The sequence below is a fragment of the Prionailurus bengalensis genome, chromosome E4, assembly GCF_016509475.1.
Source record: "Prionailurus bengalensis isolate Pbe53 chromosome E4, Fcat_Pben_1.1_paternal_pri, whole genome shotgun sequence".
In the NCBI taxonomy this organism is placed as follows: domain Eukaryota; kingdom Metazoa; phylum Chordata; class Mammalia; order Carnivora; family Felidae; genus Prionailurus; species Prionailurus bengalensis.
In genome coordinates this window covers 37,368,242-37,383,381 of record NC_057360.1, presented here as the reverse complement: position 1 = coordinate 37,383,381, position 15,140 = coordinate 37,368,242, and the positions used below count along the sequence as shown (strand labels likewise).

The 15,140-nt window shown below is 34.2% G+C and overlaps 1 protein-coding gene across 5 annotated transcripts in view; it reads right to left on the bottom strand.

Annotated features, from left to right (window-relative positions):
• Positions 1–13,064, bottom strand: part of PTPRC (protein tyrosine phosphatase receptor type C) — an 84,068-nt gene extending 71,004 nt beyond the window's left edge. For 2 of the 5 annotated variants that reach the window (XM_043567544.1, XM_043567545.1), the window contains exons 1-2: positions 12,940–13,064; positions 12,743–12,858 (exon numbers count right to left, since the gene is read on the bottom strand). In XM_043567544.1, coding sequence (XP_043423479.1) covers positions 12,743–12,815 — 73 coding nt within the window. In that variant the 5' untranslated portion in view covers positions 12,816–12,858; positions 12,940–13,064. The remainder of the gene's footprint in view (positions 1–12,742; positions 12,859–12,939) is intronic. The other 3 variants (XM_043567541.1, XM_043567543.1, XM_043567542.1) reach the window with 2 other exon arrangements.
• Positions 13,065–15,140: the final 2,076 nt, after the last annotated feature.

Genomic DNA, 15,140 nt, shown 5'->3' with positions numbered 1-15,140 from the left:
TATTTAATACACTGAACAAGTAGAAACAAAATGTAGAGATATAAGGCTGAATAGCACAGTGCTAGCATCTGCTAGAATGCCAGGCACAGGGAAGGAGCTGATTATTACTTCCCTTTCTTCACTCCTTTCTCAATTTTAGTGTTTAAAATTAGAATAAGAAAAATTAAAAATAGTGATTCCCTTTTAGGATATGATAATCAGTAAATTTTATAAATATTGGGAAAGAAATTAACAAATCTACTGATGTTAAAGACTAGTATAAGCTAGACTCCATAATGATTTGTATACTTAAGTTAAATGAGATCACATTTATAAAATGTTGAGAGCAGTGCCTGGGACATGGTAGCACTAGTTTCTTATTAAGGAACAATTTATCTTATTAACTACCTACACCTGTTAGTATAAAAATAAGTTGCTATAAAGCTATATCTCTTTTAAGAAAAACTTCCAATCCTGAAATTAAAATATTATATATATAATTATATATATATACATATACATATGTATATAATCTATCAACCTGCGTAAAAATATGCCATGCAAGAGATTCAACACAGCATTACCTTTTCAAGACACTTTCAGTTAAATTTCTAATTTATTATGAAGTCTCGATGTATTTTACATAGTTTTTATTTAAAAAGTTATTTTAAGTCATAGCTTTCTTTTTTCTAATAGTTAAGCTACCAAGGAAGATATATCTATCTATACACACACATACATATGAATATATACATGTATACATATACATATATATTTAATTCTTATGAACATTGTGATGAATTATTTTCATACTGTTGCGACAATATTGAAGTCAAATAAGGAAATTAGACAATAATTAGTATGTTCCCAATCACTGTTCAACCAACCTTTCAAGAGACATGATTTTGAAGTTTTATGTGAAATTAACTGGATTCTCATTATATGCCAGCAAGCACGCTCAGCCCTTTACAACCATTAGCTCTGTTTCTCAACATCCAAGTCAAAATATTTTTGTTTTCCTTTTCCACTTTGGCTACCCCTTCTCACTTTCTTTTTCTAGGTCCTCCTACTAATCCCTCCAAAATATGGAGTGTTCCAGAGCTCAGAATTAGGTCCTCTGTACTCCATCTAAACACTCTTCTTACACTATCACATTCAGTCTCTTCCCTTTAAATTCCATCTCTATACAGTGACCTTCAAAGGTATTACTCCAATCAAGAGCTGATGAACCCCACACTCTTAACTCCAGTTGAAATCTAGATACCTCTAATTGGGTGTCTACTGAGAATTAAAGCATTAATATATATTAATATAGATAAGACAGAACCCTTGATTGCCTACCCCAGCTGGGGTGTTTTTCATCCTAATTGCTCATGAGAAAAAAATGAGTCGTTCTGTATAACTTTATGTTTTTCTTCTGCCCAGCAACTTCTCTTGATCCTATATACACCTGTTCTTTATTCCCCCTTCCACTGCCAACACTTGGTCCAGATACCATCCCCTTTCTCTTTTCCACCAATCCAAATGACTCCTAATGGGTCTTTAGGCTTTAATTCACTTCTAATCTATTCCCACAGCAGCAAGTGTAGTCCCTTTAATATCGAAATAAGATTAGCTCATTCTCTGCTTAAAACGTCCAAATAGCTTCTTCTGTTTACACTTAAGGTAAAAATCCAAAGTCTTTCTATTTGCAACAAGGTCCCCTAGGAGCTTCCCCTGTGTGTATCTCTCCAACTTCACCATGAACCACTCAGCCTTTATCCACCATACTGCAAGCACCTGACCTCCTTTCCTTGCCTTGAACCCACCATTTTTTTTTTTGCTTTTTCTGAAGGACCTTTGCACCTGCCAGTTCCTCTTCATATAAATCTTCACATTCTTGTCCGCCAACATTAGTAGCCTAATGACACTACTTCAAAGAGGCCTTCTTTAATCACTGTCTAAAAGGCCATTTTGCCCCTGATCTGGCCTTCTCTGCTATCACATCACACGCACTGTTTTATTTCACACACTTATCAATATCTGAAATGTCCTCAATTATTTACTTGGTTTTTGTTACCTCTTTTACTAAGATGTTAGTTTCATGAAATTTGGTACCTTTTCTGTTTCATTTACCACTGTGTCAGCACTTAGAATAGTTCCTACCACATAGTCAGGGTTCTATTTAAAAAATGGCTACATCAGTAAGTTATCTCGCTTAATAGCTACTGCTATTATTATTATTATTATTATATAGATACAGAAACTGAGGATTTGAAAGGTAATTTCCCTAATGTTTCAAATTGGAAAGGTCAGGATGGAATACAGGCAGCATTTCAAAAACTGAATTCTTAGCACATTGAAGGTAGGGCTTGTTTGAATCCAACATTTCTAGCTGGATCTCTTTAAGTTATTTTCATCAGCTTCCTGACCCTTTTCTTTTGCTTGTCTGCCTCCCACATAGCATCACTCCTTCTCATACTCAATGCTCTGAACTAATATCTTCTGTTTATTTTTTCTTAGCCATTATATATCTTGAACATACTTAAAGTTTCAATAAGTAAACTCAGGAAAAAATAAAAACATGGTCACTCAAAAATAGAAAGATTTAGGGCTTATTAGTAAAAATCTTAGTTTAAAAACTAAAACAGGGATTTGGAGACCTAAGTCTAGAATTCAAAGAATACTTGACCTAAATTATTTGATTGACAGCCCACATTTATCATAGTAACCAACATTTTTTCTTTGTTTTCCCTGGAGTTTTAACCGACTTGTCCGTGGAGTAGAAAGCTGTAAGGTAGCTCTAGCCAATTCATTTCATATACCTCTTGGATAAGTATAAAAAGCTAATCTTGTGTCTGCACTTCCTGGAATAAGATGAGAACCTTATGTGTTTTCCATGATCAAAGTGCTTAACAAAGGTCAAGTTACTTCCCTTGCACTTCAAAACCAGAAAAAAATCTAGATACTTTGGTAAATTATTCAATGGCTTTCACTTTATGTAATATCAAAAAAAAATTAGGTTGGGGAAAAGCCATTCGTTCCATCATATCACTCACCTCCAGATAGACTCAGTGGTGTACCTTGTAAAGCTCCTTTTCGAGATGATAGTAGCACATTACTTTTGCATTACCAATGTAGCATCAACATTCATAGTAAATACAAGCCCATTAAAGGTGCCTTTTCCTTTTTATAAAAGACAAAATCTTAGATGATTTAGGTCTTGTTAAATATATGGAGTTTACTGGGTTCACAACGTTTCACCTTTGTAGCTAAATTAGCTGGATGGGGCTGAAACGCATGTTTTACACACATGACCTCTGAGAAACTACCAAGCACCTTTCAGTCTTGGTGTGATTTGCCTACCATCAAGTATTCATGTCTTCAATTACCTGGTTATTAGGCTGACCACGAAGAAGCCTGAATAACCCAGTGGAAAAAGAATAGACCTAGAGTCAGACCAACCCAGGATGAAATATCAGCCCTTACTAGCTGATGACCTTGGAAAATTACAATTAAAGCTCACCAAAAAAACTTAAGGGTTTGTTTGTGTGGTGTGTATGTATGTAGGTTTTAACATATCTTTTCAAATGAAGCCTTTATTTTCAGTTCAAATCACAGAACAAACAAACCAAAGATAACTGGGACTTTTTGGCTAATTCCTCTTTATTTATTAAGTATCTGATAATAATCTACACAACTCAGGGGCAGCTTCAGAACTTCTATAACTGAAAGCCTACAGAAGCCCAGTTGGAGCAGAGGCCTAGATGTTGTCTGGCAAGAACAAAGCTTTTTCCTTAGTGTATTATATGTAGATTTAAAAATAATAATTTTTAATCTGTAATTTATGAAAGATTGAGAACACAAATAATTATCTCTTGCGATGTATATTGTTACTTTGAGGAGAAAGCTTATGGAGAAATTGGAAAATTTTAAACCCCAAGCAGCCACTGCCACAGTAAGATTATAGACTTCCCAAGAATAGGCATAGAATATGGTATTCCCAACTGAAGATACTGGGAAAGCACTCATAAAATATTTGTTCACGAAATGAATTAATGCACAAGTAAACAGATTTCACTAGACTAGAGAAATAAAATATTCAGAAAGTTTTCGGTGTTGATTATTGAGAATTCATGAGATTTTTATTTGCCTATTTATTCATCTCCATGTTTCTCAGCTGCCTAAGATAATCATGGTTTACTTAGGAAAAATGGGATATGCAGCTTTAGACATAGCACATAATCAAAACCGAGATAAAGAACAAGAGAGAAAGAAAAAGTGTAAGCAAGGGTTTTAAGTAACTTCTACTTCCTGAACATTTCATGTAGACACTTTATCATAAATAATTCACTAAAATAACAACAACAAAACGACAGACTTAAAATGGTTTTTATGAGTTGTTAAGCACTTTCTGCATATGGGGTTAGATTCCACTGGCAAAATATCCATTCACTTGACAAGTTCTGAGGACCTACAGGCACTCTCTGGTAAATAAGTAGAAACCCAATGATAATCCACATGAGCTCACCAGCTGCTATGGGAGACAGCCAAATAAAGAAATCTCCAAGAGGATTATTCACAGATCATCGCAGCCAACGATGATCAGGAGCAGAGCAGGGTGTGCACGAGGGCTGCCCAGAGGAAATGACCGTTGAACTCAATCTTGAAGAGCAGTTATAATTTTCCCAGTTAAAAATATATATATAGAGAGAGGGAAGAAGAAACAGCATGGCCAACTTTGGACACAAGAAAACATATTTTTAGGAAAATGCAAGTTACAACAGGAGTATACAGTGGACCCCTGAACAGCACGGTTTTGAACTACGCAGGTCCACTTGTATGTGGATTGTTCTGATAAATACAGAATAGTACTGTAGATGTTTTTCTCTTCTTTATGATTTTCTTAATAACATTTTTTCTCTAGCTTATTCAAAAGAATACAGTATATAATACATATGACATACAACATATGCATTAATCAACTGTTTATGTTATCAGTAAGTCAACAGTAGGCTATAAGTAGTTAAGTTTTGAGGGAGTCAAAAGTTATACATAGATTTTTGGCTGTGTAAGGAAGGCATCAGTGACCCTAATCCCTATTGTTCAAGGGTCAACTGTAGAGTACATGTCACTAAGTAGTGACAGATAAAGTTGGAAAAATATGCAGGGATCCAATTAAAGCTGTATATACCATGCTAATAGTCTTTATTTTTCCTAAATGTAGAGACAAAAGTAGAATGATTTGACACTTTAAGGTGATCCCACCCACTGATGTACACTGGGGACATTAAACTTATCATCTTGATTCTTCTTTTTAATTTTTGCTGTACCAAGTAGTAAGAAGTTGGCACAAGGTGTATAAGCTACTAAGAATGCCACAGAGGAGCGCCTGGTGGCTCAGTCAGTTAAGCATCTGACTTCAGCTCAGGTCATGATCTCATGGTTCATGGGTCTGAGCCCCACATCAGGCTCTGTGCTGACAGCTCAGAGCCTAGAGACTGCTTTGGATTCTGTCTCTCCCTCTCTTTCTTCCCCTCCCCTGCTTGCTCTCTCTCTCTCTTTCTCTCTCTCTCTCTCTCAAAAATAAACATTAAAAAGAATGCTACACAAATGAACAAGATTTAAAATATAATTCTAAACTATACAGCAGTCTTATAAGTATTTCTAAAGTTTCCACTGGCTACTTGAGGAGTAACCAAAACTCGTAAAATCTCAAAATGAATCTTGCTGAAAGAGCTCTCAATCACAAAATGATTATTACGATAGAAATAGCAGCACAATATAAGTTTGAAAATGTCTAATACTTCCCAATTTAAGATTTGACAAAGGTTAAATAATTGCATTAAATCAATTACATTTTGTACAACATTGAAAGGGAAAAAGAAGGAAAGGAAAGGAAAGGAAAATAAAGGAAAGGAAAGGAAAGGAAAGGAGAAAGAAAGAAAGAAAGAAAGAGAAAGAAAGAAAAAAGAAAAAAGAAAGAAAAGCAATGGTATAAACTGAACATAAGTAATGTTGTTTCTGGCTAAAATGGAAGAATTAAGACTTTTGGGAAATTTAGATCCGTCTTATTTGACCAAAAAAAAATATAACACTTAGAAATGTGATAACCATAAAGGTTATGCCTCTTAGAGGCATAAGTTTATAATCAGTACAATTGGATGTGACTAAAAATTGATTCATGAACTTAACAGTAACTGGAAAAATTGAATGAAAAATAACACTATTTAACACTAGTTCAGTAAAATTCTTTAATGAAAACATTGGTAATGATTTAACCAGACTCTTTAAAAAATACTCAGGGAATTAACTTGGCTTAATAAAGATTTTTTTCCGTGAAAGTTGTTTTCAAGGAAAACTCATAAGTGTAGGTATATTCTAATTAAATTCTTATTTTCTTAAATGTCTTTAGGATCACATCATGGGTCAGTATGTTCTCTATCCAATAGAGAGCCACCAAAGAAAGGATGTACAAAGGTGAGTTTTGCCTTTTACAGGGATTATCCCAGTAGAGGTAGGTATGAGGACACTAGGGACTGAAGAGAGGCAAGATTGCAGGCTATTGTTACAATAAGAAATAATAATAATCTCTAGCAAAGAGTTGGATTTGCAAACTATTTAGGAGGTAGAATCCAGAGTAGCCTGAAAATCGCTAAAACAGGGGATGCAAAGTTAAAAGAACTGAAAGATCTCTAAGGGTTTATAGTTCTGCCACATAGCCTAAACTATATCTCCTCTGAGTCTCTCAAAGGAAGAGATGTGATTTGGAATCAGATGTCAATGATAAAGAACTGAGTGCTGTGATTTTATGGGATCACATGAATAAAACATACAACTTTGCAGGGTATCTCATAGTTTCAAAGCATTTTCACAAATATTATCATTTTTAATCCTTATAACATTTTATAGATGACAAAACTGCGTATCATAGATGGAAAGCCATTTGAATTGAGATCATAAAATTCGTAGAATTAGATTTCTAAAATGCTTCTCAATCCAGATGCCATCTCCAGCTCAGACTGGCACCTGCTTCATTTCCTATGATGCTTAGTATTTCTTTTATCAATAAGCAAATTACTGTTTGTTTGTTTGTTTCTTTAAGTGGAGATATTTAAAATATGGTGACAACACTTTATTGCCATGATATAGTACCTTTGCTTTCATCTCTTAACATCACTGTTATTTATATAGGATTCTCTGTTCTATTTTCATGCCTAGCAGGACAATTTCTTCTTCTTCTTCTTCTTCTTCTTCTTCTTCTTCTTCTTCTTATTTACAATGCAGAGAGTTTCTTCTTGTATATCAGTGCTCTTTTACATTCACCAGAGTAACTGTTCATTTACTAATACATATGAGTGTGATGCTGAATTGCCCTTAGCTCTTGATTTGTGCTCTGGTATCAACAGATTACCTTTTTGGAGGGCAGTGATATTCTTGTAGTTGTTCATATTTTGGTTGGAAGCAGTTTTTTCTAATATACAAACGACGATCATTTTCATTTGAATATCATTGCATGCAGTTATAATTTTATCACATAGTATATATTAGGAGAAATTGAAGTTTTGGAAAAATAACTTTCAGATATTTGTGTCTCATTTTTAGGAGGAAATAAATGTTTATTTTTTTGTTTTTATTTTTTTAGGAAATAAATGTTTGATCTTTAAACACTGTATAGCTAAGTACCACAGAAGAATTTCAAGTTTGAGTTGGGTCTTCAGTAAAGAATCTAATAAAAGGATTGATAATCTTGCTCATTACCTTTTCAGAGGTGAATCAATTGAAGATACTATAAATGCACATAGAGAGTGCTTATATATTTCCCTAACATTGACTTTATATGTATTTATGCTGCAGTTTTCTTTCTTTATCTTTTCTTGTTTTGTTATTATCCTGAACATTCAATACTCTCTTATAATAGTCATTCCACAGACTCTTGACAGATTGGGTTTGAAGTAGCACATTGACATATAAAAATGAATGCATATTAAAAACTTTAGGCAATAATTAGATATTTTTTCATCTAAATATTGGTTATAGCCATGTATACAATATAGGTCTATATATTTCAGTATTATGCAGAAATAGATATCACATCATATGGCTAAACAAATCGAATGCAATATTCCATTTTTTTCTTCATCCTTTTTTAAAGTATTACGTTTACGTATACAAAAGTTATAGCATTGTCCTTTAGTAATCAGTAAATAGTATGTGGTTGGGTATCTAGTACCAAGAAAGCTATTTAGAATAGACTGAAATTAAGTTTAAACTGAGATTTAGCTCCATTTCCATTCCAATTTTATCCTGTGTAAATACTCCCATAAATTTATAAGATGACTGAAAAAAGATCAAAGGTCTGTGGGGATAACAAATTCCTTTCTCTGCACCAAAGTGACTTACATTACATGATCTGAACAGAAAACCTTGTCTGTGTTCACACTGTGCTTTCACCAACGAAATGGACCAACCTGACCATAAATCTCTGCTTCGTGCCTATCCAAATTGAGATGTGTTATCACATTATTGAGGAAGAAATGATGCCCAGACTCTCTACAAATTTTCTGTGCGCACACAATGCGATGCCATCTTCCACCTGCCCTTGAAAATAGTCCCCCAGCCCTACCAGTGTCCATGCCTGAATTTGCAAGGACTGGATCTGATTCCATTTGTCTTGTCCCCATTATATGCGTATGCCCCCGCCCCTGTCTCATTCCTTACTTTTCTTCCTATAGGCATCTGTATCTGAAAAACAAAACTAACCCTCCAAATGAAATGCCACTAGCCAAAAATGTCCAAAGAGTAGGCCAGGGAAAATTTAGGAATAACATTCTTGAACTACAGATTTTTAAGAAGTTAGGATGGTATTTCCAAATAAGAAGGAAAAGAAGAAAATAGCAAAATAATAATCATGAATTAAATTCTTAAGAAGGCAAAGCCTATAAAGATCCAGATCCAAAATCATTTTATTTAATCTTGACGACATTGTCTATCTTTCCACTTTGTCGTTGGCTAATTTTTTCATCTCAAGCTTTGTCTCTTCTTCTGTCCTCTCTTTCTGAAATTCTTTGTACTCATCCTCTCTTACCTCCGTCATTATAATCTTCAGTTTTGTCAAAAAACGCCCATTGCTTTGTCAGTATCTGGTAAATCAGTTACAGATGAGAGTTTCCGCTTTCACACAGGTTACAATAGAAGTAAATGCACTCATTGGTAGATAATAATACTAACACTACCACCAACAACAAATTGAATTAGTATGTGGAAAGTGTCACGGAAAGGTGGTAACAAGTGTCCAGTTTCAGTGGAGATATTTTGTGGTATGAGCGACGGAAGAGAAATAGAACTATCATGGAGCCTTAGAGGTCCAGAGGAAGTGTAGACGAGCCAAGTGGTGTTGCAACTGGCTACTGCAAGTTCTAGTTTAATGAATCATACAAGAAAAAAATACAAAACAATCCCTGCCCAGCTCCAGGCCCAGCTCCTAGCTCAGTGGTGGACTCGGTTGTTCTGGCAAGGAGTTGAGCACGTATACCGAAGACAATGAGAAGATACCAGAAGGTTTTTTGTTTTGTTTTGTTTTGTTTCCCCCTTTTCTTTTTAAGGTGTAGAATAAGGAAAGAAATGAATGAGACTGCAGGTAGATTAGGAAACTATAATAATATTCTAGGTAAAACATGATAAAGGCATAAATTCAATGTCGATGGAATTGAAGAAGGGGAAAATATTTTAGAGACTTAAAAACTAAAATTACAAGACTAGAGGAGGAATTAAACACTTAGGGGAATGAGTCTGGAGATGAGGAATCAGGATCGTCAACACATAGCAGGTCTTTATAAGGAACTCTAATGATAGAAAATAAGAATAAAACTGACCAAAGGTTAAAGCCATAGAACCCCAATATTTAAAAGCAGACAAATACGAGGAACCAGAAGATAGATAAGTAGATATATGTGTGTGTATATTATAAACTCACATATAAAAACTAGAATATATATGTGTGTGTATCTGGATATGTGTATTTATAGGAAGAGTGTAGAAATATCTATATTCCTACACTAGCTGTCACTGGTTGACATCTATGAAATAGCCCAGAATAGAGAAAAGATTTAGCTCAAGCTAACCACTCTGACCCTCTCCTTAGCTACAGAGAGCAAGAGAGAAAAAGGAAAGACAGATTCCTAAGTCCACCTTACCTTTTCCCTTACAAAATGCCTTTCAAGTTCTGGCAATGATAAGGATCACAGGCAGATTTTTTATTAAAAAAAAATCTATAAAAAGTTCATAAAAGATAAATTGTGGAATATTCAGAACTTAATGATTGCTAATCAAATGTCAATTCATACTTTGTATTGAAAACCTGTGTGATGTTCAAGGCATAGTACATGCTTGTAACATGAAATATTTCTTTAAATGTAGATGGAAAAATGAAGAATTATGACCAGGAAATGACTCTAAAGTGATATGACTCATAACTCACATACCATAACCCATGTACCCTAGCTGGTATGGTATAGAGTGATAGATTTGCCTGCCATAGCACCTGGTTTAGAGTCAAAGAACATTCATCATTATCTGCATTCTCAAAACCATCATCGTCTCCTAGAATTATTCAGAAATGTTCAACAGAGTTTTGGTTTCCGGCTATCATGGCAAAGAGGCACAGAGCAAAGAGATTGCAAACTTTTGTGTAAAACTCACCCCAGCATGATTGCCATGGCAAAGTTTAACTTTGCCTTTCTGTATTTGTATTTTAGGGATTAAATAACATATCTGAATTGTGCATATATTTGTCCATTAATTGATGTCTGTCTACATTTGGCTCTACTTTTTTATTCCATTAGAGTACACAATATAAATGTGATGCCTAAAAGCCTAATATTTCCTATGATCCCTAAACTCAGTTTTAACACAGTAGAATCAAAGATAATGATCAAACTTATTTGTTGCTAATAAAGAAAAATATGTAATTTAAAGCATTAATAACTTCCCAAATCCTACATTGAATCACAAAATGACTCTCAGAACTTTAAAGGATGATAAATGAGATATGCAGACGCAGATGATTATATCTACTTTTTCCAAAAAAAAGTATTGATTCCAGGAAGACTATCAATGCCTTTTAGAAAAATGTTTGCTCTCAATATTTACATAAACAATTGAAGTTAAGCTTGATCCTTCAAAATAAATCTATGTGTATCTCTCCATTTATTTAAGTACAAATTGTTTAGCAAAATAGATTCAAAAGTTTCTAGATAATTTTATACTTTCTTATTTTGACCATAAGTTCGAAGATATTTCTCATGGTAAAAATCCTTAATTGACTGAGTTGAAAGTTCATAGTGGTTTCCTCTGTGTCCTACAAAATATTTCAGTGTTTCTTTGTGCTCATTTAGAAATGCTTTGCTACCGTTCTTGAATGAGGATTTTTAATGAATATTCATTCTGATTTATGATAATCCACATATTATTACCACCCTGCTAAAATCATTATTCATTCCAGTTTGCTTTTAATCATGATAGCTAACTTCACAGGGAAGTTCCCTTGATAGACATTTTCTGTACTAAAACAAAACGCTGTATCCATACAAAAAATTTTAGACCACCTTTGCAGTTAAAAACACAACGGTATCTTCCACTGCTTTCCACTCTCCCTGATTACACAAAATACCAACTGACCACATAACAAGCTCAGGAGGTAGCTACCGCCCTGCCTTTTAGAAGAAGGAAGAATGGTGGAAAGTTGAAAACAGATTTCAATGAATTCCAGTAAGCGAGACTTTTAATTTTCTTTTTTTTAAACTTCTTTGGAATTTCTGCAAAAATGCCACTTTCACTGTCCTTTCCATAGTGAGAAGCAACTTTTAGATACTACATCATATGGAGTATATTTAACATAATTTATTAGTTACGTTTAACAATCAACTGAAATGCACTCATGATCCAAACTGAAACTATTCAAGAAATGTCCATTAAATGGATAGCATGTAGCCAAAGATCTCCAGCTTAAATGAGTACTTGAGATCCCCATTACATTTTCCTACAGAAGACAGCATTTGCATGATTCCTGTGAGTTTAAGTATTTTTACTGCATCAAGGCTCTAATATTTACCCATCACCCAGGAAGGGCGGTGGCCCCGTAAGAATTTCCAAGGCAAATAATCATTAAAACTACTGAGAAGAAACCAAAAACTTGATTTAAAATACATTCTGTGCTAAGAATATGCATAAAATGAATATTTTATTAAATTCCCAAATGGATTATTTAAACTATCCTATAGATAAGTATTCAATAAAATATTTTAGTAGTAATCAAAATTTGAGGAAGCAGACTCCAGTTCAAAAAGAAAGAGTGGCTTACATGCTACCGAAGCCATATTATGACTCAAAAAAGGCATTTTCTGTTAAAAGGATGAAAATTCACTTATTTTGTCATTAAGATCTCCTCAGGTTTTCATAAACTTATGTTTACGCGTTTGAAGGTTAAGTAACAGCATTACTTTTGTAATATCCTTGAACACTTTGCAAACAAAGATACAGTCAGACAAGTTTCTTTTAAATTGTGATTTTTTCCCCCAAACATTTATGCCTTTTTAAACAGAAACAATGTATTCTCTCACATAGCAAGCCAGGTCTCTCTGAGCTCCCATAGCCTTGACCATTTTCTAGTGAGCTTCCTCATTTCCAGTCACCAACACTTAACTTATTTTTATGTCTATTTCAAACCAATATCCCTCCACAAGGAAAAAAATAACTAAGGACATATTAATATACTTGTACTTACCTGTAACAAACACGCCTGTATCCAGAAAGGCAAAGCCAAATGCCAAAAGTTTAAGCCACAAATACATGGTCATATCTGGAAATCAGCTGTATTCCTATGAAACAGCATGCGTCCTTCTGAAAGGCAAAATAATAGTTATCTTTGCAAAAGTTTTTCTTTGCGAAACAGAATAAAAAATAAAAGAAATGAGTGCATACTCTTTGCTGTTGTCTTATCAGACAGGGAGCAATTTCCTCCTCTGCTACCCCAAGAACAAACCACTTTGCTAGCTACACAAACTGCTAGGTAGTGATGTCAGATTCGGTTTTACTAACTTCTCCAAAAATACTGTAAAGGATCTTCTTTGCAGGAAGTCAAGAAAGTTGTTCAAAGTCAGTGCAAAAGCATCTTACTTCCTTAATTCAAGTAACTAATTACTTGAATAAGTTTCTAGGCCTTTTAAAAGATTTTTCTCCTTCAAGCAAGATGTTTTTTAAGTATCCGAATAATACTCCCTTACAATATTCATTACAACTTAAAAAAATAACATCCCCACCCCAAAATAATCAATAATTCTCTTACCTAAGAGGGAATAAAATAGATTCAGGATGGTATAACAAAATGGGGGTTGGCAAGATGACACAGTGATTGAATTAATAGAAAATACCTGTATTTGACTCAAAATGACCAGATGAGTGACCTACCTGGGTTTTTTTTGTTTTTTGTGGTTTTTTTTGTGTTTTCTTTTTGTTTTTGGTTTTTGTTTTTTGGTTTTTTTTGTTTTGTTTTTTTGTTTCTTTCTTTTTTTTTTTTTTTTTTTGCAACCAGGTCGTTTACCAGGCAGGCATTCAAACTTCACCAATAGGACAGTTTTAGAGGTCAAACCCATTTTCTATGCAAACGCACTCTCTCAGAAAGCTGAACAGGTTTGCCCCAAGTCTTTCACAGAGCTCCTCGTGGTGCTAGGAATGGAATCAGAAGGTCACTTCCACAGCAACAAATCCTGCTTCGAAAAAGGAATGCTGTTCCTGGCTTGAGAGATTCTTGGTGCTGTTGATGAGGGAATCAAGGGCAATGAAATTGAGAGCTGGGCTTTTTTTGCTCTTTTTTTTTTTTAACAGAAGTGAACCTTTTTCCCCCGCCCCCCTTCAGCAATACTTTCACAATTTTTTTTTATTAAAAGACAGCAAATTAACATAGAGCATTTTCCCTGATACTGATGGTGTTTTTAGTAAGTCCATTGATTAGGAAAACACATACTGGCAAAAAGCTGCTATGAATCCTGTGATACAATTAAACTGGTATCATTATCACAATATCTGATTCATCTACAAACACAAGGATTATTATTGGAGCCACACAGGATACCTAAGGGACTTACAGACAAACAGAACCCTTGTGGTAACTGCAATCCTTGGTCAGAAAGCCCTATTGCAGGCTTCTTGTGTTTAAGTAAATAAAACTTTTTGTATTTACCAACTTATTTGTTTTACTCTTATGTTGACTGCTACTTATGTTGGAACTACAGAGCCAAATTTGCACACCTCCTCTTTGAGCAAATAAAAATAATCCCACATGTGAAATTCTGAGTAATAACATCTCATTATAATCTCATTTTTTAAAAAAGTCTCATTAAAATGAGATTTTTTGGTATGATTTTGATTTTATTATTAAGTTCATAGCTAACTTTCGGGGGTGTTGCCCGGGCCAGGAATATGCGTAGCACTTTAACTGCATAATCTAATTTGTACAACACTTCAGACAGATAATGTTATTATTCCCCATTTGACCCATAAAGTTCAGAGAGGCTAGGTAATTTTCAGGTTCTCACAGCTAAGAAGTAGACAAAGTAAGTTTTGAACCATCCCCAAATTTCATGTTCTTTTTCTTTCTTGTTTTACTACCCTTCCTTTTTCTCACTTCCTTCCCCAATCTTTTTAACTATGTATTTTTATCATTTTTAACCTCTAAAAAGTAGAACATTGATTTGATAAAAATGATGTTGCCCTCTTTTTGCAAATGTCTTCCTAAATAAAATAGTTGTGACTGTGGGGACTACTCTTCGGTAGGTAAGCCTAATGAAAACTGTGTGCCAGGGGTCACAAACGTAAGTACTCAGCTACAGAGTCTATTTCTTCAAATACATTTGCAATGGAAAACTATCTGGGGATTAGCTTTAAATATCTTTAAGCAAATACTTCTGTTCTGTTAGCTTGTTATTATGGCCGAATATTTGCCAAAACTAGAGGCCAGGAAGAAAGTGCATGACATTCAAGGGACTTAAGTATAAGAAATATACTCTATAACAAGCTAAAGATAGGAGGGGTTTAGAAGCCTTAAAGAGGTATTTTTAAAAGGGCTTTGCAGATCATGGATTTGAAGAAACAGTAAGAACTTAGGAGATTCAGCTCCGTTTTAG